Source organism: Sarcophilus harrisii, chromosome 3, assembly GCF_902635505.1.
Source record: "Sarcophilus harrisii chromosome 3, mSarHar1.11, whole genome shotgun sequence".
Taxonomy (NCBI): Eukaryota; Metazoa; Chordata; class Mammalia; order Dasyuromorphia; family Dasyuridae; genus Sarcophilus; species Sarcophilus harrisii.
Window position 1 is genome coordinate 110,860,976 of NC_045428.1, and position 26,857 is coordinate 110,887,832.

Below are 26,857 nucleotides of genomic sequence, written 5' to 3' on the forward strand. Positions count from 1 at the left end.
CATGAAGCTATATACTTTCCAGGATAAAAATTAATTGAGGCATAAAATTATATAGGACAGGCTATGACAAAAAGTGTCTTGGCAATAAAGACAATATGTATTGGATAGGAGAGTTAAGTCCTAGAACTACTGCAAACTCCTCCATAGTCCTCCTCCAAGATATCATCTTCTGGATGAGACCCTGAGGTAGAAATCCCAATTGTGTTTCTACTAACTGGTTTTTCCTGATAGTCTCCTCACAAATAAAATCATCTTCTCCATTCATAAACAAGTGAATGAATGAAGAAATATGGCTTCAGAATGATTATTGATTTATTATTAAAATTAGTTTGTTTTGATGTAGAAATTTTATAAAGTAAAATTGCTAAATATAAAATGAAAAATTGAATCTGAAAACAAATTTCTATATCAATCATAACAATGATTTGTTACCTATATAGTTCCTTCACTCTTATGCCTACTGATAAAAATGATGTTTCATTGAATACTTTGCGGCACAAATCAAAGACAAAAACTTTTTAAAAATTCACAAAATAAAAAATTATGATAATTCCTTGTTCTACTATTGAAGTTTTTACTTTCAGATTTGAGAATGTTTGGAAGACTCTTCAGTAGTTTTTGGAAAAACATTCCTTTTTTTCCCCCTTGGACAAATGAATACCATTTTAACTAATTAACATGTACATAAACTGAAACAATATATTACTAAATATAGTGCTGAGGCTGCAATTAATCAAGAACAAAGAACCAATGCATTATGGAAGCTTAAGGATGTACAAAATCCATCAAATACAAATACAAATGTACTAAGTACATAGTCTAATGAGAAAATCAGATTTATCATATCTATAAAAATATTAATAACTAATTTCAAATTAAATTCAACCAGCATTGGAAAAAATCCTCATTATTCATTATCCAGAATCAAATGGAACTCTCAACATTTTATGATAAAAAAGTCTATGGAGCAAGAATTTTATATTTGTTTCTAGAATGCAGATAACCCAGTGGTGTTTATGATGAAGAGAGGTAAAACTGATATTCATATTAGGAAATGTTTTATATTTTATATGATTTTTCTTCCCAAAAACTTTGTTATATACTACGTAATCCATTTCAATTTACCTTAATTTAGCTGTTCTTCAATTTAAGTACTCCATATTTGCTATAAAATTCTGAGGTTTATTAAAAAAAAGTTATCCTCAAGTAAAGTACATTCACTTTTAATGGTGTGATTGTTAGCAAAAGTGACAATCTTATTTTTTTTCAACTATTGAAGTCTTGAACCTAGTGGATTAATTAAGTTTATTTAGATTTATATCTTAATTTTATATACTTTGGAGCAGCAAGTTTTAACCAAGGATCCTCAGTCACCAAAAGGGTCCAAGAAGAGCTTTCAGGGGATGCATGAACATGGATGTGAAAAAAGGAAAATCTTTATTACTGTTACCCTCTAACTGCAATTTCATATTTCCTTCAATTAATAATGCAAACAACCACCATTATTCTGTGATGGGGGTCTACTGGGATTAACTAGATTGTCAAAGAAGTTCATGGCACAAGCTGATGAATCAGAATCTTCTACCAGACTTAACTTTTACTTTGTTTTTTTGTTTTTTTTTGGGGGGGGGCGGGGATATTTGATTCTCAAAGAATATGCACAATAAAACATATTTAACCCAATGTTTTAAAAAATAATATTATATCACGGACTATTAAAATGAAGTCTCAAAAACTATCTGATTTACCAGGGCAAAAATGAATTTTTATTTTATTCAACTAAACAGAAAATGTGATTTTAAAGGATTAGTAATATTTTCCAAAGATAAAAAAGGGGGGATGGATTTAACTAAAGAAAATACAAAATTAGTATTGAACACTCTCTAGAAGCTTTTTAAATTCACTTTCCTAAAACTACATTTATATAAATCATATTATTATCTCATTTTGGATTTTAAAAGTTTACACTGAAAGAAAAATATAAAATAAACAGAGAAATTAGAGAAAACTTAATGTGATTTTAAGAAAAAAAATCATCCTTTTGTTTTTAGTACATCATTCAAAATTTATATGGCAAAATGTACACTTTATATGGTATTACGTATCTTAAACCTTGTTTAAATAAAACTATATGATAGGAAACATTGGCATGAAACATACACTTATATTTAAATATGTGTAATTTAGAAGATCTTCTTAGAGGGGAAAAAAAAACTATTGTAATGCCTTTAGCAAAAAAGTTAAAAATATGATGATATATTTAATGCTATATTTATGTTTCAGTGCCATTGAAGAACATCAAACTACAATTTGAACTTTTTAAAATTTTATCACTGTTCCCACTAAGTTCTTTATGAAGTCTTGGCATTAATTATTCCTCCAGTTAAAAAACAGATACCAAAAGTTTAAAAATTGTAAAAGTTGTAAAAAAAAAAAAAATCTCTATAGTACCATTTACAGGAGAAAAAGCTCTATGAAGCAAATGAAAATTTAAGGATTAAGTCTTAGTTCATATACTATATACATAAACTAGAGATAAGTTACTATACCATAATATTAAGTCAGTTATCTAAACATTTAAAATCAGAAGTATTTATAGTTTTAATTTTCTCTCTGTCCAGGGACTGGAGCAATCCAAAGTTTACAAACTTCCTCTTTGTGACAAAGTACTTTATCAGCAACTAAAGCATGCCTATTTCAAATAGTTGAAGTTCAATATTCATGACAAGCTGAAGACATTGACTTAGTATCAAAATTTAGGGATAACTGATTAGAAAGGGAAAGGTACAAGGCTAAAGTGACTTGGGCACTGAGCATGTCACAATAATATCATTATATTTGAAAGGAGTTGTTCTCTGAAGTCAATGACATATATCACAAGTTTGCTTTCTAGAGTAGCTAAGAAATAAAGGACAAATTCTCATTGCAAATTAATTTCTCTTCATTCCCTGTGTCTATAAAGTTCACATTCAGTCCTAAATTTAGCAAATGACTTCTCGTATAATCCCCCTCCCTTTTCAACTCTAAGTGTATCTGTTAATGACCAAAGAAGAAATCAGAGCATATTAGTGTTGACAATACTTTTTCTAATGAGTTTCCTATGTAATTATATGACATTTCTAACATTATCTCACTGTAACTCTTTCCGGTTTCAGTTCTTCTGAAGAAATATATACATACTTATCCCTTCTCCTTGCTCTGTATTCCCTCTCTAATTTTATGAGTCACAAATCAAGACCCTAAAATTCCAGATAATTAATTAGTAAAATTGGACAGTGCCATTCCAATTTTGCTAAATATGCATACATCACCAAAGGCAGAGGGTTTCTGAATCTGACACAAACAGTGGTAACCTAGCACAAGCATAGGAATCTTATACCTGAATATTATGTGGTTTATCAAATCAATAACTAAAATTATCTGACAAAAGAACAACAGGCATCAACCAAGATCACTTAGCAAACAAACATTTAATAACAATACATTTTGGTGACAAAATGAAGCCTAAAATATTCTGAGCTAAAAGTGATTATTTGGAAAGTTTAGATCCCAGAAAAGCTAAATGGGGAAAACAAACAAACAAAAACTGAAGACACCCTGATGTTGTTATGGAAACTTGAGGATGTTCTGGTTGCCCCAAGGAAGTTACCGTACCTGTGTCCACATCCTTCACCTGTTGCCTGACCGGAATCCACAGATTCAACTTTCATCTCTTGAAGGACCAAGGTCTTTTCATGTTCTCCAGTAAACTCCATTCCTGGCACCACCTCTTCCTCCAGGGACTCCACATAGAAGACTGTCCGGGGAGGGTGCTGCTGACTCTGACCAGGTAATCCCTGATGCAGTCTGGTAGCAGCAGGGGTCGGGGTGCCATTGAGAGGATTGGAGGAAGAGGAGGAGGAAGAGGAGGAAGAAGAGGACGACGAAGAGGATGGCTTTTTCCAGAAAGTGCCCCCGCTACCCCTCTCCTGGCTTTTCAGTAGACGGCTCTGGCTTGGTCCCCAGTGCTCAAAGCTGCCACTGCTGTCCTGCTGGAGACAGCTGCCCCCCGCCGGTCCACCTGGGGAAGAGGAAGGGTGGCTGAAGAGTTTCCAGCGGAGTCTCAAGATGTGTTTCACATCAAAGTCTTTTCTTCCGGAGCCTGACATGATTTCCAAAGGGAAGGAGAGAAGTAGAACCGACTGCAGATAAGGCGAGAAAGGAGAGTGAAGGGCTAGAGTCTTAGCGGTATAGGGTAAAAGAAGGCAAGGGGAAGAAGACAGTCTGCTCCTTCACGCTCCTCTTTGGACACGGACCCAGAGTGAATGTCACTGCTGGATTGACTGTCCAGCCACTGGCTATGAGCTGCCGCCTGTCGAAAGGACCGCGTACCGCGGGACCACGGCACCACAAGCTGTTTCTTCCCGGAGAGGACCCTCTCAGCCTGTTTGAGCTGGGATCTAGACAGAAGCCCAGGTCTGGAGGGAGGAGAAAGGAGAACTCGTACAGATCCACGAGGGGTAAGGGAGGAGAGGAAAGGAGGATAAGATAAGGTGGGGAAACGGAGGATCAGGAGAGATGCGCTTGGAGAGCCAAGGGGGAGAGGGGGGTCTGTGCGCGCACCCGCACGCACAGTGGGAAGTGCAGGCAAGCAGCGGACGGCAGCGAGATAACCCCTAATCAAAGGCACAGGAGCTCCAGAGCTCCAGTCGGACGCGTTGGGCCGCCTTCTCCTACACCAGTGGGGACTCCAGTTCCTCTCGTAATCAGAACCCCAGAGTTCAAAGCCTGGAAGAGCGCCGAGAGCCAGCGAAAAGTCGCCTGAGCGCTCTGCCCCCCTCCATCAGAGTGCGCCGGTTCTTCCTCCACTGGCTCTCAGGGGAGTCCCATGCTTGCAGGTTATCTGTGCTAGCCAAGAGATAGCTAACAAGAGAAAAGGGCAGCTCTTTATAGTGAGCTTCCTCTGCGTCACCCCCTCCCCAATTAGAGAAAGAGAAAGAAGAAAAGATAAAGAAAAAGAGAGGGGAACGCTTTTAAAGCTTCTAAGGTCCTCACAGTACAATTTTCTGTCTGCCTCTGCGCCTCCCCCTCCCCCGTAAGTGACGCAGATGTGCACTGGGGCCTATACAGAAAGGCAGAGGGAGGGAGGGAAGGCTTCAATCTTCTTTATGCAAGTAAGTCTGCAGGTCTGATTGTCCCCTAGTGCGGGTACTGTCACCCTTTGTATCCTGGCCTCCTTCCTTAACGATATTGCTACCAAGGCAATAAAAAGTAAAAGAGAGGTTTTATACTTTGGCATCAGGGACCCACCAAAGCCTGAATCTTAGCAGCCTAAACTTAATAGACTGGGATCAGCGTGCAGGTTGCAGGTTAATGACTTAGAGCGTCTAGAGAGCGGTACTCATTAGCTTCTTGCCTTAGTTTTCGGGCAATAGGAATAAATGCCAGACTGAGAGGCGCTGAGTGTCAGAGGAGAACGCTGTCACCCGCCTGGCTCCTACCTTCTGATCCTGCCATTAATGCACACAGACAGTGCTGCACCCTTGGGAGGTGTAGTCACAATACAGAAATTGGCTGATGGACAGCTGCCCACATGGGAGGAGTTTTGCCAAATACACAGTGCATTTGGGATCTAGGCACAGAATGAAAGCTTTTTCTGGGGAAAAGTAAATGAAAGAAAGAAAAAAAAAGAAAGAAATGGGCAAAAGTATAATAAAAAAGTATTCATTTTCAGTGTAAAAAATCATCTGAAAAAATTCATGAGATGCTGTAGGCAGCAAAAAATTAGTATTCAATATCTCCTACTTTGCTGATCAGAGTTTGGAGAAGAAAGGATGTTGTTTTCCTCATAAAAATATCAGGAAAAAATATTCTTCTCTAAATATTACTAGTTTTGCTGGTTTTGCCTTTGGTTTTAAAGAATCCTTTCCAGTTAACCTTTGAGTAAGGCCTAAATTAAGGACAGTGGAACCAAAGAGTTTTGAGTTTTCCAACAAAGATAGTTTCCCATTCATGAAAATCTCAAGGCTCAGCCACTCCCAAGGCAGGCCCAAGTGTCAAACATTAAAGAGTTGTTTCATTACTAATGAGTAATTTTTTTTTCATTGAATAGTTGATCTAGTCATAAACTCACTAAAAAATATGAAGCCTGGCCTAGACAAAGTTGGACATTTTAATAAAACAAGAAATTCAGTTTTCAAAGCCTGGTTTTCAAGAAAAAATAACACCATTGCACATATTGACTTATGCCATAACAGCTGGTCACATAATCTCTTGTGCCTTGATTTTTGTGTAAGTATTTAGTGATAAAGAAAAAGACAAAAAGTCTTTCAAAGTAAACAATAGTCATTGATCATATTTACCCAGGAATTAGATCAAGTAAATATTTTACTTTAGAACAAATGTAGATCTTTTATATAGTCATTTTGGAAAGTTAAAGTGAACATTGCTGTGTTTAGTTGTTTAGAAATATAGTGTTGTCCAAGTTTTTTTTTTAATTTTCCTAAAATTTTTAGAAAGTATAAAACCACAAAATTGCAATATTGTCTTCATGTAAACATCTTATTAATATATAATAATGATTCAATGGCAAATTGAATTTGCCAAATCATCCACTCAAGAACAGATATATACATACAACAAAACAATAACAAATAGAAATTTATCATACTCATATCCTTCCTGGTTGGCATTCTCTTGACACTAGTATTATGAAGGTGTTCAACTAGATTGTTTTTGTATGGGCTGTAATCTTTCTATTCAGAAAAGAAAACAAAACAAAAAGCCAAGATTTGCTTCACCTACAAAGAGGGAAATGTGTTATTAAAAAATGACAAGACAAGCATTTGACAGGTGGTAATTAATGTCTACTTGGCTATTGCTGAGTGATTTTCTTTTTGGTATTACCAGTATTCTTCAGGCCAACATTTTTAGCTATGTATAGAAATATTGATTTAAAAAATAGCTAAGAAAACTAGCCATCTTGACAAGTACTTTATTAAGGTAAAACTCATTAAAATCATGAAAAGCCATGGGTTTGGGCTCTAATCAATAAATTCTTGAAATGTGTGAATAAAATTAGAATTGTGCAAAGTAAAATACTATTCCTTGAGGAATTTACAAAGTGTGTATTCTGCTGACATTTAAGAAAGTCTTGAGAGATCATCTTATATACTGTAAAGGGGAATGGCGAAATAATTTGTTCCTTATTATAATCTGACCTTGTTCTATGTCTTAGCTGGGTTTTTTTTTTGGGGGGGGGTTATAACACAAGTGAAATTTGTCTGTTGAATAATATTTTGTTATTTACTTCCATTGACACCTAAGAAAGTCAGGGCCAAAGGGAAACAAACAAAGAAAAGCAACTATTCACACAGTTTTACATAAATCACCTATACATCCTCATCTTTGCTTCAAAATACTTTTCTTCTTCTTCCAGAGGAAGAAGGTAGGATTCCTACCTAGTACCAGTCAACTGGCACTCAGAACCCTCTAACCAAAAGTCAACTCAAAGTCAACAAAGTTTGCAAGCCTTGTTTCCTTTGACATTTTTAAGAAACCAGTTAAATGTGCAAGGAATCCTAATAATTATTTAATACTAAAAATATATACACTACTATGTTCTAGGATCTACATTAAGTGTTTTGGAAATATTGATATAATTTCATTTATTTATTTATTTATTTGCTGAGGCAGTTGGGGTTAAGTGATTTGCTCAGGGTCACACAGCTAGGAAGTTTTAAGTGTCTAAAACCAGATTTGAACTCAGGTCCTCCTGACTTCAGGGATAGTGTATTCACTGGACCATGTAACTGTCCAATATTATCTTAATTGATCCCTCACAAAACCCCTAAAAGGTAAATGCTATTATTATCATCATCATCCCTATATTAAAATTGAAAAGCTCAAGCAAATAGTTGTGACTTGACCAAGGCACCCAAGTAGAAAGTGTCTGAGATTGTATTTCAACTCAAGTCTTCTTTATTCCAGATTCATATTGGATTACCTAGCTGCCTAGGCTTAGATAAAGCTATACTGTCATATTCACTTGCAGTTTCAATGAAAAGTGGTATGAACTATAAAAATATATATATACTATAATTGCTTTTTGTAATCATATTACATACTATTCCCTTTCATGGACCTTATTGTAAAGAAATTCATCCCCTCGCTCCCCTCTTTTATTTTCATATGGCTAACAGAAAATATTCCATTTTCCCTCTCCATGCTTTGCGTAGGCTGTCCTCTATATCTAGAAGGTATTCCCTCTTTCACTCCTCTGACTGTCAGAATCAAGGATTTCCTGCAATCTTAAATCGAGCATCATTTTCTTCTGTAAGAAACCATTAATATTCCTTCAACTGGTAGAAACTCATCTTCTCATTAATTTGCACTTCCTCGTATTTATCTATTATTTACTTATAGATATTGTTTCTCTTGATAAATATACATTCCTTGAAGGCAAATACCATTTCCTTACTAAAAAAAAATCAGGACAACACAATGTTCATTTCATGGTATTCAATAAAACTTTGTAAAAGATTATGTAATAAACATATTAAATGTTTCAATGTTCATTCGTTTCCTCATTCATTCAACAAACACCCACTATGTGTTTATGCATTGTATTACATTTATGGGGTAGATAGGTGACACAGTAAATAGTATTATACCTGGAGTAAGTAAGACCTGAGTTCAAATCAAAAATTAGACACTTACTAGCTGTATGAGTCTGGAAAAGTCATTAAACTCTACCTTAATTTCCTCATATGTAAAATGAACTAGAGAAAGAAATGACAAACTCCAATATTATAACAAGAGAATCCCAAATAGCGTCTTAAAGAATCAAATACGAATGAAATAAATGAACAGCTCACCACTAGATTCTAAGGGGAGATACTAATATCTTTGCTTTCAAGAGCTCCCAACATACTTTGATGACTACTTAAGGTGAATGCAAAGAACACATAAAACCTCTCAGTAATAAATAACTTTGGAGAAAAACTTCATGGAAGAAATAGTTTGACCTGAGTCTTGAAGGATCACTGGGGAGGGAAGAAGCAAAATATTCTATGATTAGAGTGTAAAAAAAAAAAAGCCATGGAATTGGGAAAGTAATGAACATGTTTAAGGATTTCAGTTATTCTTGTTTAACTGGAGCATAGCTTACAGGAGGAAGAATTATGTGAAACAACTATAGATAATCCTGAACATAAAGATCATAGGATGTTAGTTGCAGAGTTGGTATAAATTTTAGAGGTCATCTAGTTCATACTCCTCATTTTTATAGATGAGAAAATTGAGCCTTAAAGAGATCACATGACTTTCTCAAAATCACCCAGGTAGTAAAACCTATCGTGAAACCAAGATTAATGTTGTTGTTGTTTTTTTTCTTTTCTTTTGTGTTATTGCTGTTTGTTTATTTTTGTTTTATTTTTTTCTTCTTTAACACAATTGGAAACAATTACATTGGAACCAGGAAGTAAATAATTTTACTTTAAATTTATTCAACGAATATTATCATATAGCCATTGAAAGTCTTTGGATGTACAGACCTGGCATTAGGAAGATTGATTTTAGTATAGTGAAAAGAGCAGAGAAGTAAGGACATCTGGATTTGTGCCTTGAAATCATTGCTTTCTACTTGTGTGACCTTGGATAAGTTCTTTCAATGAATCTGAGTATATAGGGGATAGCAATAATTATACTAGCTAAATCATAAAAATGTAAGGATGAAATGAGAAAATTTGAGTAAAACATAAAGCATGATACCATGATTAATGTATTACTAGAAAAAGTGGATGGATTGAATGAGGTCAAGATTATTACTTGTTCCCAAAAGAGGCACTTTCATGATTCAGTTTTTCAAGAATTTTTTTTCCTAATCACCCTCACACTTCATCTCTTTCTTCAGTCCTTGTATTTTCATTTTCTATTATATTATTTCACTTTTTTCTACCTTTTAAATATTATCTTATGTATTAGTTTTTCCAATCAAATAATGTAAAAATATTTACATCAGTAAGCACTGTTCTTTAACTTGTTGTATGTCTTTTTTACCCTTTGGTCTTTGGTTTCTGAAATAGAATGGGGGACACAGTAAACCTTCTAAAAATGTTTGTTAAATATATGGTTTACCATTGTCCCACCATCCCAAAGTAAGTGAAGCTTTCTGTTCCAATGCCTCATAATCATGATATATTAAAATAGAATATTGCAGAATAATAGAATAAAAAACTATTTGAGCTTGATAATATGTGAAATCTTCTAAGAGTTTACAATGTATTTTGTTGATGAAGGAAACATATCTCAGAGAGGGAAAGTCTTCCCCAAAGTTATGATATTCTTATCATAGAACTAAGACTACAACTTATATCAAATGGAAAAAAGAACCCCAAACTGATAAAAATGTAAATGCCTTGTAGTTGGGGAATAGCTAAAGAGATTAGAGAACATCTAAGTAATGGGACTTTTGATCTTTATAAAGAATGACAAATAAAAAGAAAATAACTAATATGAACAGATCTATGTATACATAGATAATGAGTCATCTAGCAAATTTAAGTGCCTACTACATTCCAGAAACAGCATCAAGCCTAGGAATACAAAAAATAATTAAATTTTAAAAATCCTGACGTCAAGTACCTCACAGTCTCATGGTGAGGAAGGGGGAGACAACTTGTAAACACTTATGTATGAACACCACATTTATAGAATAAATTGAGGTGGTCTCAGGAGAAACCCACAGATTAAGCAGAGCTGAAAAGGGAATTATTTTATAGTTTAGAGAAGGTCAAAGATGTAGTACTCCAAATATGATATAAATTTTTAATGTATTGGGCATGCCTTTGGGTAGAGAAGAAAAATGGTACATCAATTAGAGCATAACTAACTTGTCATACAGAAATTATATGATAGTTTTTTTTTTTCCATATTGGGATTGGCCTATAGTATCCATACTGTGTTCATTTTAAAATATTCCCTGAACAGTATGAAGGGATGCCCCATTTTCAGGAAATGAATAGATGGAACTTGTTCAGATTTTAATCACTCTTTATTTTAAATACACATTGGTTAAATAGCCATTAAGTGACTGCTTAAATAAACATTTGTAGGTGTTAATTGACCTCTAGGGATATTAGAAATCTACTCCTTTAGGTTCTTTGAAGTTTTGTCTCTGGAAAAAATGAGCTAAGACATTCACATACTTAAGTCAAGGTTTTAAGATCAAAATGTGTAAAGCCCAATTTATTTAATAATTCAATGGATATCCTGTTCACCTACATATACTTACATAACAAAATTAACCTGTATTTCACTTATCAGCCCTGGTACCTCCTAAAATTTTTTTCTGTAGAATGCTTAAATTGAGAGAACATAAATTGTATTTTCTTTTATTAGAATTAGGATAATACTTATAGACGGTAAAGGCAGATTAGTGACACTAGATTGAACACTGGACTTGGAGTCAAAAAGACCTGAGTTCAAATTTGACCCTCAACACTTACTAGCTGTGTGAGCCTGGGTGAGCCACTTTATTTCATCAACTGGGCATAATGTAGCAACTACTTCCCAAACTTATATGTTAAAATAATTTATGATCATGTTTTTAATTCTTTTTTTTTTTTTTTTTTTTTTTTTTTTTTTTTTTTGGTTTTTGGTTTTTGGTTTGTTTTGTTTTCTTTTGAGAGGCAGGTATATAATTCTCTAGGGAATTGTTAGTAATTCTCTAAGACTTGCTTGTAAAAGAAAACTATTATTTACTCCAGTATTTTTATGATGTGACCTTTTATTTTTAAATATCTACTTAGAATTTATTATCATTCTAAAAGGTGTTACATACTCACCTACATGCCTTTTTAGCCAAAATGTTGGTAGTTTTCCCATAAATTTTTATAAAATAAAGACTCCTTGTCAAAATATTTTCTTTTCCTAGGTTTGTTGAAATAAGATTATGGAGTACTGATTATGCCTCATCAATCTCATCAATTTTCATCCATCAAAATAGGTCTAATTATAACTCATCCAGTCTGTTCCACTAGCCAACCAATTTTCTTGTGTGTTTTTTCCCTTATTGTTGTTTTTGTTTTGATGATTATTGCCAGATAAATACAACAACAAATCTGGAATTGTTATCAATGCTATCATATTATTTTTCAATATTTCCCTTCAATCTTGTTTCATAAAATGAATTTCTCTATTAATTTGTCAAGTGGTGTAGAGTAACCTCTTGGTAGACTGAGTTACATAGTACTAAATTTGCAGATATATTTCATTAATAACAATATTTTAAATTATATTGGCAGAGTGAACTATAACCAATTAATAGTATACCAGTTATTTAATATATGTTGTATTCTTAAAATTGTTTAATTGCATTTACATAATTATCAAATGTGATTGAGATAGAATGACTTTTACTTGTGGTTTTTATGACTTTTTGACTCCCAGATATTTTACATGTTTGTGGACATTGAGAAGCAAATCAATTTTCTATTATTTTTCATAGTGTTGATTGTTGCTAAACAGACATCCTAAATTTTCAATTTATTTTCTATCATTATTAATTACTGAATCTATTAGTATTCTTCATTGATATTATTCCTTTTTCTTCCAGCTTCAAACTGTCTGCATATTGAAATAATTTTGTCTTCTCATAGTCAGTGTTTATGCCTTTAATACATATACTTTACTACTGTTATTTCTAGAAGCATACTAAACAATAACAGGAAGAATCACCATAACTTTACTGGTACACAATCTAATACTTCCCTTTTGTGAAAAATTAATACCACTAGCATTTTAGTTATATTTTCATTGTTAATTCTTTGTAATTTTTTCTTTTATTTTTTAAAAATAAGAAAAAAGAAATAGAAAAGGAAAGACAGAAAAAAAGAAATTCAAAATATTATCATGTGCCCAGGAGAACATCAGGGAGGACTCAAAATATATAGCAGTAAATTTTCATTTTAAGCAAGCACATATAATAATTGAAGACATTATATTCATGATTATCCATCTTTGCTTCTTCATAGATTATTCTTCTGTTCTCTGTTGTGTACTTTTTATTTTATTCTTTTTTCCCCTTTCATTCCCATCCCCCTTCCCCAAGCAGTTACTTACGGTTAAGCAAAGATATATTTATGCATACATACATACATGCACATATGCACATACATACTATATATCTATATATGCAGGTTCACACACCTATATAATATGTATTTACACATACACAGACATATCTAACACCATTTTAATATGCCTGACATATAATGTAGGTATCTCTCTTTATTGAAACTTTTAAGTTTGACTTGTCAGAGATCCATGATTACTAGTAGGACTTTTTTCCCTAATAAATTCTGCCCTTGATCTTGTTTATGTTTGTAAATGTCTCTTATTTCCTATCCCTGCTAACTCAGGTACTTTAGTTCTATTTCTTAACTTGCCTTACTATTACTTAACCTTCTCCCACCCTTGAATTCCTCCCTTCTCTATCTCACCTTAGTCTGTTCCCTTCCCCCACATTTCTTTATAGATTATGGAGAGTGCAATGCCCATCATGGTAAATACTCAACAGACAATTTAACATATAAAAGCCAACATCAAAGACTAAGTTCAAGGGACTCAATAATGACAAAATGTTTATGTTTTTTATGTGAAATGTAATCCACATATCTAAGATTTAAATTTTCTGTTGAGTTCAGGTTTGCTTCAGACAAAATTCTCAAAATCTATGAGTTCATCACATGCCCATTTTTTTCAATTCAATACTATGCTTAATTTTGCGGTAAATAACATTTTTGACTGTAATGTATATATATATATATATATATATATATATTACAGTCAAAAATGTTATTTTGAAATATCGCATATTTCAATTTGGTTTGTTTGTTTCTTATAACATTGCCTTTTTGATCAGAGTGTTTTGAAATTCAGCAAAAATTGTTCTATGTATTTTCCTTGTAGGATCTCTTTGAGGTGATTATCTCTGGATTTTTATATTTCTATTTTTTATTTTGTTTTATATGTTTAGGACAACTTTCTTTGATTATATTTTGTAATATTGTGTCACACATTTTTTTGGTCAATAGTTTTCAGGTAGTCTTGATCTGTTTGTCTTTTTCTTCTTGATCTGTTTTCTAAATCATTTATTTTTCTTGTAAGATGTTTCACATTCTGTTCTATTTTTTCCATTCTTTATATTTTGTTTTGTTATTTTTGGTCTCATACATTCACTGACCTCCCTTTGCCCGTTTCTAATTTTTTATTGTTTTCTTTTTCTGGTTATACATGTACAATAACTTTTGTAATATACATTTCTTTGTGAATTATGTTGAAAGAGAAAAAATCAAAACAAAAGGGGAAAATCCACAGATGAGAAAAAAATAATGAAAAATCAAGTGAACATAGAATGTGTTGATTTACATTCAATCTCCATAGTTCTCTCTGTGGATACAGGTGGTGTTTTCTATCCAAAGTTTTATTGGGATTGGTTTGGAACACTAAACCCCTGAGAAGAACCAAGTTTTCATGGTTGGTCACTGCACAACCTTGCTGTTACTGTGTACAATGTATTCCTGGTTCTGCTTATTTCACTCAGCATCAGTTCATGTAAATCTTTCCAGGTTTTTCTAAAATCTGTTTGTTCATCATTTTTGTAGAATAATAATATTCCATTACTTTCAAATAACATAAGTATTCAGTCATTCCCCAATTGATGGGCATCCACTCCTTTTCCAATTCTTTGCTAGCACAAAAAATGCTGCTGCAAACATTTTTGCTCATGTGAGTCCCTTTCCTCCTTTCTAAATGCTTGGGACAAGATCCAGTGATGACACTGCAGGGTCAAAGCGTATGTATGAGATATATGAACAAAGTTCCAAATTGCTCTTCAGAAGAATGATTAGATCACTTCACAACTTCACCAACAATGCAATAGTGTCCCAGTTTTGCTTTACTCCCTCCAACATTTATTATTTCTTTTCCTGTCACCTGCTAATCTGAGAAATATGAGATGGCACCTCAGAGTTGTTTTAATTTGCATTTCTCTAATCAATTGTGATTTAAAGCATCTTTTTATATAAGTACAGATGGCTTTAATTCCATTATCTAAAAATTGTTCATATATCAATTGGAGTGACTTGTATTCTTATAAATTTTACACAGTTCTTTATATATTTTAGCAGATTCATATTAAAAATAATGGCTGTAGATTTCTCCTCAATTTTGTGCGTTCCTTAATCTTGTTTGTGAAAAAAATAATTTTAATTTAGTGTAATTAAAGTTGTCCCTTTTGCATTTCATAATGTTCTCTAATTTTTCTTTGGCAACAAATAACTCTCTTCTCCAAAGATTTGATAAGCAAACTATCCTTTGTTCTCTTAATTTGTTTATGGTAGCACCTTTTATGTTCAAATCACATACCCATTTTGACCTTATTTAGTATGTGTTGTGAGATGTGGGTCTATGCTGAGTTTCTGGCATATTATTTTCCAGTTTTTCCAGCAGTTTTTGTGAAATAGTGAGTTCTTATTCCAGAAGCTGGAGTTTAAGGGTTTAATCAAATACTAGATTACTATAGTCATTTTTGTGTTATGTATATCTAATTTATTCCACTGATCCATTACTCTATTTCTTAACCAGTAACAAAAGATTTTGTTGGCTACTGCTTTATAATATAGTTTTAGGTTTGGTACTGCTAAGAAGTGTCATTTTTTATCTTATTGACTTTGCCTATCCATGTGTAATTGGTATTTTTTCCCCAATTGTTTAGATCTGAGTTTATTTGTGTGAGAAGTATTTTATAAGTGTGTTTGTTCATATAGATACTGGATTTGTCTTAGCAGGTAGATCCATAAATATTTTACCTTAAATGGAATTTCTCTTTCTATCTCTTGCTGCTGGACTTTGCTAGTAATATATTTTATGTTTTGCAACTTTGCTAAAGCTCTTAATTCTTTTAAGTAGGTTTTTGGATGATTTTCTAGAATTCTCTAAACATCCATCATATCATCTGCAAAGAGTAAAGGTTTTTTTTTTTTTTTCATTGTCTATCCTAATTGCTTTAACTTCTTTTTTTTTTTCTTTTTTAATTGCTAAAGCCAACATTTTAGTAGAGATAATGGGCATCCTTGTTTCATCCCTTATCTTTTTGGGAATCAGTTCATTAATTTCTATTTCTAAATCTCTTTAAACTTCAAAACTTTACTCTGCTTTGGTAGGCTTTTTATCCCCATTTACTAATATTGGCTTTCTGAAGATATCTATTTCTTGGTTGTTAGATATTGTGTGTGGCAAAAATTCCCTTTAACTTCTTGTCTTTTGCAATGATTTTTTAAAGGATATATAACAAGTTCTAAAAATTATTTTTATTTCTTCTTATTTGTTACAATTTTATGTGGTATTTTATTTAGATTTGTTTGCTTATATCTTCTTCTTCCATCAAGTTATCTGTGGTATATTAATTTCTAACCAATAAACTTTACTTATTTTATGCTCATTTCATCTCTTTCTTCTATAATTTTCTATATTCCTCTAGGAGTTGGTTCAGTTTTAGATTATTTATATTTTAAATTAGAATTAATTGAGAAAGATTAAAATTTATGTCAATTACTATTGTTGTATTTTTTAATATAGCAAACTTTTTTATTGTCAAACCTTCATATTTCTTTTTGATGTATACACAGAGCTTTATAGGATGCATTTTTATATTGCAGTATGAAATGTTTGGTTTTTTGGAAGATTCTATTATTTTTTTTCTTCAATTTCTTCTCCAGCTCGTCTTATAGATGAAAAAATCAAGGCAAACAAGTGACTTGCTCAGGGTAATCCAGGTGCAAGTTTTGAGTCCTAATTTGAACATAGATCTTCCTCTTTTAGAAATGAGGTCAATACACAATGAAAGCCCTCATCTACATCAATTGATTTATAGCAGTATTTTTTGTGATACCTAAGAAGTGAAACCAAATAGATATTCATCAAATGCTTATAGTCTAACAAATTATGTAATTTTGAAATTATAAAATATTACTTTGCTTGAATTTAAAAAATATGAGTGGGAAAGGATCATGGAAAGGACAAATGGAAAGCACAATCACTACAAAACATTAAAAAAGTTGGAGAATCACAAAGAATATGCTTCACCCTCTAGCATAAGTAAGAGAAAACACTCACCCCTACACAGACTCTACAGAAGTAGTGGGTGAAGAGTTTCCTAGAATTGGAAAAGTTCATGTACAAAGCATGGATAATAAAAAAGAAAAGTTAAAAATGTCTTCTCATGGAGCTCATGTCTAATGAGGGAGACAAGATGAAAATAGTTATATTAAAGCAAGATATGTGCAAGATAAATTGGAGTTAATTAAAAAGAGAAAGGTACTAGCATGGCGTGGGGGGAGAGGTGGTGATTAAGAAAAGCTTTTTGTAAAGAGTGGGGTTTTAACCAGTGATATGAAGGAAGACAGGAAAACAAGCATGCTGAGGCAAGGAGAGGAAACATTCCAGAGATGGGAAATAGTCAATACCACCCAAATTTGAAAGTGAAAAGCCTCATGTGTGGAATAGCAAGGTTGTTTGCAGATTGCCAAATATGTGGTGAGTGGGGTATAAGAATACTGGAGGAGAGTATTTTATTATTTTTTTTATTAAAGCTTTTTATTTTTCAAAACATATATATGGACAATTCTTCAACATTAGCCCTTGCAAAACCTTGTGTTCCAATTCCCCCCCTTTTCCCATGCCCTCCTTTAGGTAACAAGTAATCCAATATATATTAAACAGGGTAGAAATATATGTTAAATCCAATATGTGCATACATATTTATAAAATTATCATGCTACACAAGAAAAATCAAATCAAACCACTAAAAAAGAAAAAGGAGAGAAAGAGAGAGAAAGAAGCAAAACAAAATGCAAGCAAACAATAACAAAAAAAGTGAAAATGCTATATTGTGATTCACACTCATTTCCCACAGTCCTCTCTCTGGGTGTAGATGGCTTTCTTCATCACTGAACAAGTGGAACTGATTTGAATCATGTCATTGTTGAAGAGCGTAACATCCATCAGAGTTGATCATTGTATAGTCTCGTTGTTGCTGTGTACAATGATCTCCTGGTTATGCTATTTCACTCGGCATCAGTTCATGTAAGTCTCCCAAGGCCTGAAGAGATAATTTTACATTTAATTTTGGAGGTGGTATGCACCTTTATTGAAATTATTGAATGGGGATGGTGGTAACAAGTCCCACCTGAAATTTGGAAGAACCAGAATCTCTTGCTTCTTAAGGGATATTCTTAGAAAACTAAGTTAGGTTCAGTGCTAAAGAGGGAGTGGATATGGTTTCATTTGCCAGACTGTGTGGCACATAGTAGTGACTATTCTCAGTGTATAACATCATTATATAGTCATAGGTATTGAGAATGTATTAAAATCGCCTATTATGGCTTCATGATTATTATGGGTTCTCTAGATCAAATGTTGGAGACATCACAGTCATTTTCCAAATGATTCCAACTGGTATTCTCATACCTGTTTTTCTTCAACCAATAAAGTATTGATTCTTCCTATTTTTGTCATCTTTGCTTATTTGTTTTTAGATGTGCAATGAACTCTGGGCTCTTGATTTTCATTTCTCATATTATTAGTTATTTGAATAATTTTTCATATAATTTTCAATAAGTTTTTTGATCTCTCTACTAGTGACTTTTGGTGCTGTATACGTGTATACAAATATGTTTGCATGTATGACATGCATATGCATATATGTACACATATATACATCAATTATATAGTAATTTATGATAAATACTTTTATTTAAACATTTTAGACAGATATTAGCTACCTGTGTAATTATATACATAGATTTATTTTTAGTTTCAATCTCTTAAAATTGCATTAAGATTTTGAAACATCCTGCATATTTTGAAGAGTAGACTAGAAGAGTTATCAGAGCTATTTATTGTGAAATATGTTTTCCAACTTAATCATTTCCCTTTTTGTTGTAATTGCATTACTATTACTTACTCACATAAAACTTTTAAATTTGTGTATTCAAAATTAATTATTTCAACTTATAGGATTTAAAAATAGATCTGGTGTCTTTAGTTATAAAATGTATATGTTCCACTTTTCTTCTGTTTTTAATGGTATAATTACTATTAAAGTCACAAACATTGTCTGTTTATCATCATATATGGTTTAAGGTGTTAATCTTCACTTCATTTCTGTCAAACTTCTTTCTAATTTCCCAATAATTATTATTAAATCAACTCTTCATGACCCTATTGGGGTTTTCTTCTGCAAAGATATTGGAGAAGTTTGCCATCCTTCTCCAACTCATTTTACAGATGAGGAACTGAGGCAAATAGGTTTAATGAATTGCCCAGGGTCACAAAACTATCAATGGTTTGAAGCCAGATTTGAACTCAAGAAGATGTCTTCCTGACATTAGGTGGCAGTATAACCAAATACAACCAACATTCCTCCCAAATAAATCAAAAATACAATCAACCCCAAAAATGTACTATTTAAACTTATAACAATTGCACAAGCCAAACCTCCACTAACCACAAGACGTAGGCCACCATACACAGGGGAAGGCTTAGAAGCAAAAGCAACAAACCGAAAAATCAATAACAAAGACAATATAAAAACAATCATTTCCATATTAGTTTTAGTATGGACTCTAACCATAGCCTGTGGCATGAAAATCCATTCTTGTAATTCAACTACAAAAACTAATGGCCAATCTACGTAAAACTCATCCCCTTCTAAAAATTATTAATGACTCATTCATCTTTATTTACTGTGTTACCTAGCTGCCCTGATCGGTGCTTAGGTAATTTATTTTGAGATTTAAAAAAAAATGCTGCATTATTTTGTTTAATTCTATAGGATTATGCCTTGTCTATTTTAAGTTCTTTTCTACTTTTTAACCAATGCCGATGATTACTGTTATATAATATGCACTGAACTTATTTATTATTATATTGGCATAGTTCAGTCATAAGTACTGAATAAACTACTAGTTATTTAAGTCTTTTAGTTCTTAACATTTAAAAATTGTTCTTATATTTATTATTGTGCATTTCTAACATAGCTTTAATGAATATTTTTGGATGAACTATATTCTTTTTGCTAAAATTATATTGAATATTTTTGAATCAAAATTAATGATATGTCTTCAGTTTTTTGTCCTTTTTAGTTTTTGTCTTTTATTTTTTTCTCTCTTCCCTGAATTAGCAATCATTGTGTAGAATAGATTTTTTAACCTTATAGATTCTCTCATCAATCCATCTGTACTGTTATTGTCATTTTCTGCTCTTCCTAATACTTATCTTATAAATATTTCAATTTCTTTTATGTAATTGGAATATTTAAGATCTCTAATTGTTATTTGTGAAGACCGCGTATTTTAAAATCAGCCGGAGTTAGGAATTCAGGTTAAGAGAAAATTGTCACTCTTTATTCTCAGTGAAGAAAGATCGGAGGTGGAAGAGAATCGGGCGATAGCAATGTGTGCAGCTGAGTCAAGAAGCTAGCTAGACCTGCAGCAGCCACATGACCAGCAGCTACGAGCATGGAACCAGGCTCAATCTCTCTCAGCTTCTCTTCCTGTCTCTCTGCCTCCACCCACCAAAATCGTCATTTCCTATACAACACATCAGGACTTGCACAGAGAGTGGGCGGGGACCATTCTTTATCCAAGCATGTATATTAATAGAGTATAGTCCAAATAATATTTAGCCTCACGTGCTTGGGACCTCAGTGCATCAACTCAAGCCTCAGCCCATTACAGTTATTTTGTTGATATATTCTACTGTTGTAGATAATCCTATATTTCTTTTTATTATCAGTTTTGTGGGTGTTAAGCTCATATAATAAGTTATTGATAATTGTTTGATGCTAAAGGGTCTTTTCTTTTTAAATATGAGTTTGGCTTTGCATAGATGTTTATATGAATTAATTCTAGGATAAAACTTCAGTAAATGACACTACACGATATATGTGTCAATAGCCTAGGATGCCAACTAACAGAAGAAACAAAACAAAATGAAAATTTCCTTTAAGGGGGAGAAAGATAGTTACCTATTTCAGTATGAAGAAAAGGACTGGGAAGGAAGAATTAAGTTGTTTTTTAAACATTTAGGGGAAATAATGGTGAGATTAGAGTAATAGAAACCAAATTAACATATTACCTAAAATATTTTTAAAGGATGATTACAGGAATTATAATTTTAGGGAAAAGTCTAATAAGTATAATTTAAAGTAGAATATAGTCTAGCAGAGGCAGAAAGAAAAAAATAGATAAAAATGAAAATGCAAGGGCAGAGTAGTTGATGAGTAGATTAATTGAACATATTCTATCTCCTTTGGTAGCTCTATCATCAGTGCATTCTCAACTCAATATAGAACTTGAACTTTATTTTCAAAGGCTTTGCTATAATAGAATGTATAGAACATGAGAATTCTTTCGCCCTTATCTTTTCTTCAATTAATGGGAACGTCTCCAGGTGAAGATAAAAGATGAAATCACCTGGAACTCTGTTCTAGGGCATCATTAAATATAAAAGGAATAGAAGTCCAACTCCTATATTTACAGTAAAGCTAGTTTATATATTTTTGATTGACAATTGTCATTCCTCCACTTGCTACTTCTTCACAGCAAGATCCTGAGCTATTCACTTGGGTGCTGTCATATTCTGAAAAGATTGGAGTCTAGGGCACATCCCTGAGTCATGTCAGATTTTCCAAGATTATTTTGGTATTCTTGTTACTCAGTCTTTGAAGTATTTGTATGTTTCTTTCTCTGTGTATATATACACATAACCTATTTTAAATTAACCAGGAGAGAGGTTTTAGATCAGAATTCTGAGTCACAGTATTGCTTTTCCATTTTAATCATTCATTTGCTATATAATTTTGAAGACAAATACTCTTTATTTTAAAAAATATATTCTAAATTATGTAAGCATGAGATTGGTGATTCACTTTAAAATTTCAATATGTGATGAATATAACTGATTTACAAAACAAGTGAAATACTAAATATAAGCCATGACATGAAGATAAAGCTGGAATGGAGTTTACCCAGTTCCCTCTCCCTTCATTTTATAGATGAGGATACTGAGACCAGGGAGGCTATGATTTGCTCAAAGATTTTCATATATTAAATAACATAGACAAAATTTGAACTTGATTTTCTGACTCCGATTCCATTCTATTATCTAGAGTATGATACTGCCTTACAAAAAATTGGGAAAGTCAATTCCTGACATAGTAAGCAATTATTAAATGTTTGTTGACTGATCAAAAGCAACTTACATGTAATTTTATTTATTGATTTTACTTTTTTGAGGTTTGGCATGAAAATAAACATTTATTCTTGAGATTACTGAAGAAAGGAAGCAGAACACCTTCATATCTGATTTTGCTCTTACTTACCTATGACTTTACTTATGGACTATCATCCATTTCTCCCAGTTCATAATTTCCTCCACCCATTAAAATTTTTACTGCTAATTTGCTTTATTGTATTTCTAGGAACAAAATGCATACATAACAAATGTTTCTTTCCCAATTGACTAGAATTGCCATTTGGATTCTTTATCCATTTAAGAAATTTATTGAAAGGATTTTATAATATCACATTCCCTCTTTCCCAATAATCATATCATTTCCCACATCTATTACTGATTCTTGGAATAGTGCCTTTCCTCCCTTTTTCTATGAAATTGTTATCTTTCAAGGCTCTGCTGAATTGCTGTCTCAACCATGATCTCCTTGATCCCCACAAGTAGATGTGATACCTTTCTATTTGAATCTCTCAGGTAGCTTTGAAGTCTCCTAAGCATATACTAAATTAATGTTACTTTTTTTATCAGTCTAATCTGTGTACATATCTCATCTTCCTACTAAATTCTAAAGAAGTTGAGGCTTTGTTTTGTTTTTCTTTATGTCTTACATTAGCGCAGAGCTTTTAACATAATGTATATCTAATCCATGTTTATTGAATTAAGTTGAATTATCAAAGAAAATGCAGCCCAAAACTTTCTATTTTGGAGAATAAAAATCACATTTATAATTCTTTTAAAAAATCTTTGTTGTTATTTCTTTGTTTCGAGAGACTATTTTTCACCTGTCATTTCTAGGCTAGAATTGCAAAAGCTGCTCATTTACAAGGCAGATCCCTCTACTGACATTAGTATATTCTTTTGAGCTTCTCTGTTTCCAGAGCAAGCTGATTCATACAAATTTAGGTAGCCTGGTTAGACAGTGAATATGGAAGTGGCAGAGGCTCAGCATATTTGGTGCTAAAGATGTAGGTCAACCACTCATCTCTAACCATAGTACAACTCAAACTGTCAGTGTTCAATCAGCTGAAATTGGTATCAGGTGGCATAAATTACCACACCCATCAATTTCCTTGTAATTCATTTTGAAATAAAATGATACTTAAAATACTTGTAAACTACCAAATTACTTGAGGTTGTTAGACCACAACATTCCACTTCCCATGTTTTTAGATTTTATATTTTACATTGACAAAATTGTAATACTTATTGCAGGAAGTCAAATTTCTTTTAAAACTTAGATTGAATAACACTTCTTAATTGGTATATGGTTTGTTTCTTTTCATACATGTATGTGTTGTTTCCTCTAAAAGTATATGTTTCCTTAAGGCAAAGACTGGTTTGTTTCTATATTTTCACACCAAGTAGTCAGCAAAATATCTCCCATATAGTAGATACTTAATAATTATTGATTGATTGATATGGTTTTTCATAATGGAGGGGGAAGCAAGACTGCCCATGATATTTTTCTTTGAGCTATGTCTAGAGATGCACCAAGAGACTCATGCCCCATTATTCTCTTTAGTCTTTACTTTGAAATTAAGTAATTCCTGTATGACTCAATACCAGACCTCACAAAATAATTCATTGATCAAGACTACTTTTCTGTTCACAGACAGATTCAAATTCTTTCTCCTTGGGAAATTATGGAATTCTCTGGGTTTCAGCTGTACCTATTAGTCCTGTACTCCTGCCCCTACCTCTCATGTCAGAAATAACCATTTCTTGGAGTAAGAAGTTACTGGGGAGCAGAAAATATTGGATGGGAACAACAAAATCAATCTTCTCTTTTAAATACTAATAATAATTTTAAATACTTGACTATGGATATTTGTTAAAACAAAATTTTCTGTTTTCTTTCTATTTCCCCAATGAGCTATGGAGTGGAATAAAGAATAAATAGATATGTTATTTTAAAAAAATAGATAGCTGAAAAAATGCTGCTTCGATTTTGTTATATCCATCCATGAAGTAGGATAATCTATATAAGTGTTTGTAAAATAAAAACAAAATATCAATAAAACTTTATTTTAAAAATTTTAATTATAGATTAGGGAGAAAAGATTTATATTGAGAAATGAAAGATCTTCATGTTCTAGAACTGAGCTCAGAAGAGGCAGGAGAGTTGCCTGAAAACATCCTCTGTGTCATGCTTTCCAACAACCTTAATTCCTAGTTAAAGACATATTTCTTTACTCCTAAAACTAGTTCTGTATGTCTAATAAATGCTGTCCTTTAGTTCCTGGAAGGCTCTTCTACCAAGCTTTAGAGAGACTGACTAGACCTATTTTTTAAGGCATGTTTATATTCCAGCTATTCAATTTTAGAATGAGATGTTCACTTATCTGGCAAGTGAACATCCATTCTCAACTTCAAAATGCAACTTTTCTATATAGTATGTATCTCTCTTTAAAAAGATTAAAAAAGTTCTAAAAGTCGTACTGGTATTTTATTCTACTACAGCTTAGAATTGCACTAAGATTTTTAGGATACCCTTTATGGGTGTTTTTCCTTACCAATGCAAAGTGCATTTTATCCACATTTTCTCATGCTAGAACATTTGTACCTTTTTCCTTCCATAAATCCTCTTTAGAAAATTCAGTTAACATCCTGTCAGCATGCCTCTTGAACTTTTTAATATTTCTGGGATATCAGTGAAGCATGTGGGCCAGCCTTCTATCTACAACCTCTTGATTTTCCTTTATGGCTACTAACCTTTTTTTAAGATCATTCATGCCTTCAAAAATATTTTTAGTGTATCTTCTTGCATCTAAATTCCTATCAGTAGAGCTCTAGGGCCTTCTAAGTCTAATGCCCCTTTTACCACTTTTTAGGGTGACCTTGTAATTTTCATCCTTTAAAAATTGTCATATTCCATGATTTATAGTGAAGAAACATTGCTAGAAGAACATTAATCTAAAAATTTTGGTCTTTTGTGGCCAGAAGCACATTCGTTCATTCCTTTAAATTGTTGTACGATGTCTCAGATGGAACCCACCATTTTTTTTTCTTTCAGTTCACAAAATTTGAAGTTTTTCTTATTTCACAACATCTGAGTTATAAGGAATTATAAAACATCAGTTGGTTCACAACCTTAGTGGACTATTCCAGTTTATAAAGATCATGAAAGTGGGCAAAGCTTATTCACAGTTTTCCCTCTATTGCTTCTTCAAAAGGTATGCAGAAACTTTTCTATCATATTTCATTGAACTATAGGGCTAGTAAAAGTTTTCTGATTGAAATATCAATCTGAGGACCTTTAAAAAACTAGCTTACTAAGTGCAAATTTAAGAATCAGAGAGTCTCTGGCAATGGAGAAGAGAGCCACTATGTAAGAACAGAGCTTTAGCCTTTTCTTTTGTACCTTTTCCATACTGTGATGATGGGGAGAAAAAAGAGATATGTTTCTTTTTCCCCTTAAGGTTAATTATAAAATTTTGTGATGAGACAATTTGCCTGATAGAATACCAGGGAGTTGACATAGTGGGCCCAATTATAGAATTAAGTTCAAGTATACAGAAGAGTACCCAAAGACATAATAAAGAGTATCAGTTGCAGAAAAGAGAGTGCTACCAGAGATGGAAATTTAAAATGCCATAAGATTTTTAAAAATAATGCAATAGGACCCTGCAGTTATGGAGGGGTGAGATGCCTTGTCTAATTTATGCTCTATATTCCTCTCTGTTGGTCTCTTTTCCATGTGTCTAGTCTTTACACTGATGCTTTATGGGTAAATGGGCACTAGGTTTTAGAAGGAATATTTTGCTACTACTTTTTTATGCCATGTAATTTCAGTAAATCTTTGTTGTTACCTGATTGTGCCAACTGATGGATAATTGACAATAAAGACATTGGTGGTGGTGGGGCCAATATACCCTGAATTTAGGCTAGTCATACCTTGTGGAACCCAACCCATACGTGAGAATTGGAGGCATAGCCTTGAGCAGAGACTATATTTTGAAGAAATAAAATATCTGTTTAACATTTTTAGAAATCAGAAAATTATCTAGAGTATTGAAATCAAAAGACAATGAAGAGAGATGTAAGTCATAATTCACCAGAAGACCAGCCCTATAAGTAACATAAACTTATGTGATTATAAATCTAGCATCCTATATAAAAGATGTGAACATCACTTTAAATAGCTATGAAAAATATAGCATGTATTAGGAAACATTAGTCCAAATCACAGTGCTAGAAATACAATTAAAAAAGAGGAAATATGACAGTATAGAAAAAGAAAGGAAAATTGGTTGTATCTAAGAATAATATCTTGAAAAATTGAGCATGATTTAACCAGCAAGCATACTTACTTTTTAGAGAAATGACGTCTTCTAAATATTTCTTTCACAATTATGTCAAACATATTTTCATAAATCATGTTGCAAAAGAAGTACCAGAAAAAAGTCAACTATGAGAAAGAAAAAAACATTTTTTCAAAAAAATTGAAAATAGGATGCTTTAATCTGCATTTAGTTTTTATAGTTCTTTCTCTGCATATGGAATGCACTTTCAGTTATAG

General features: G+C 32.5%; 1 protein-coding gene across 1 annotated transcript in view; it reads right to left on the reverse strand.

Annotated features, from left to right (window-relative positions):
• KLHL1 (kelch like family member 1) overlaps window positions 1-5,292 on the reverse strand; it is a 553,989-nt gene extending 548,697 nt beyond the window's left edge. Inside the window, exon 1 of the mRNA XM_003765805.2 lies at window positions 3,655-5,292. Coding sequence (XP_003765853.1) covers window positions 3,655-4,148 — 494 coding nt within the window. The 5' untranslated portion in view covers window positions 4,149-5,292. The remainder of the gene's footprint in view (window positions 1-3,654) is intronic.
• Window positions 5,293-26,857: the final 21,565 nt, after the last annotated feature.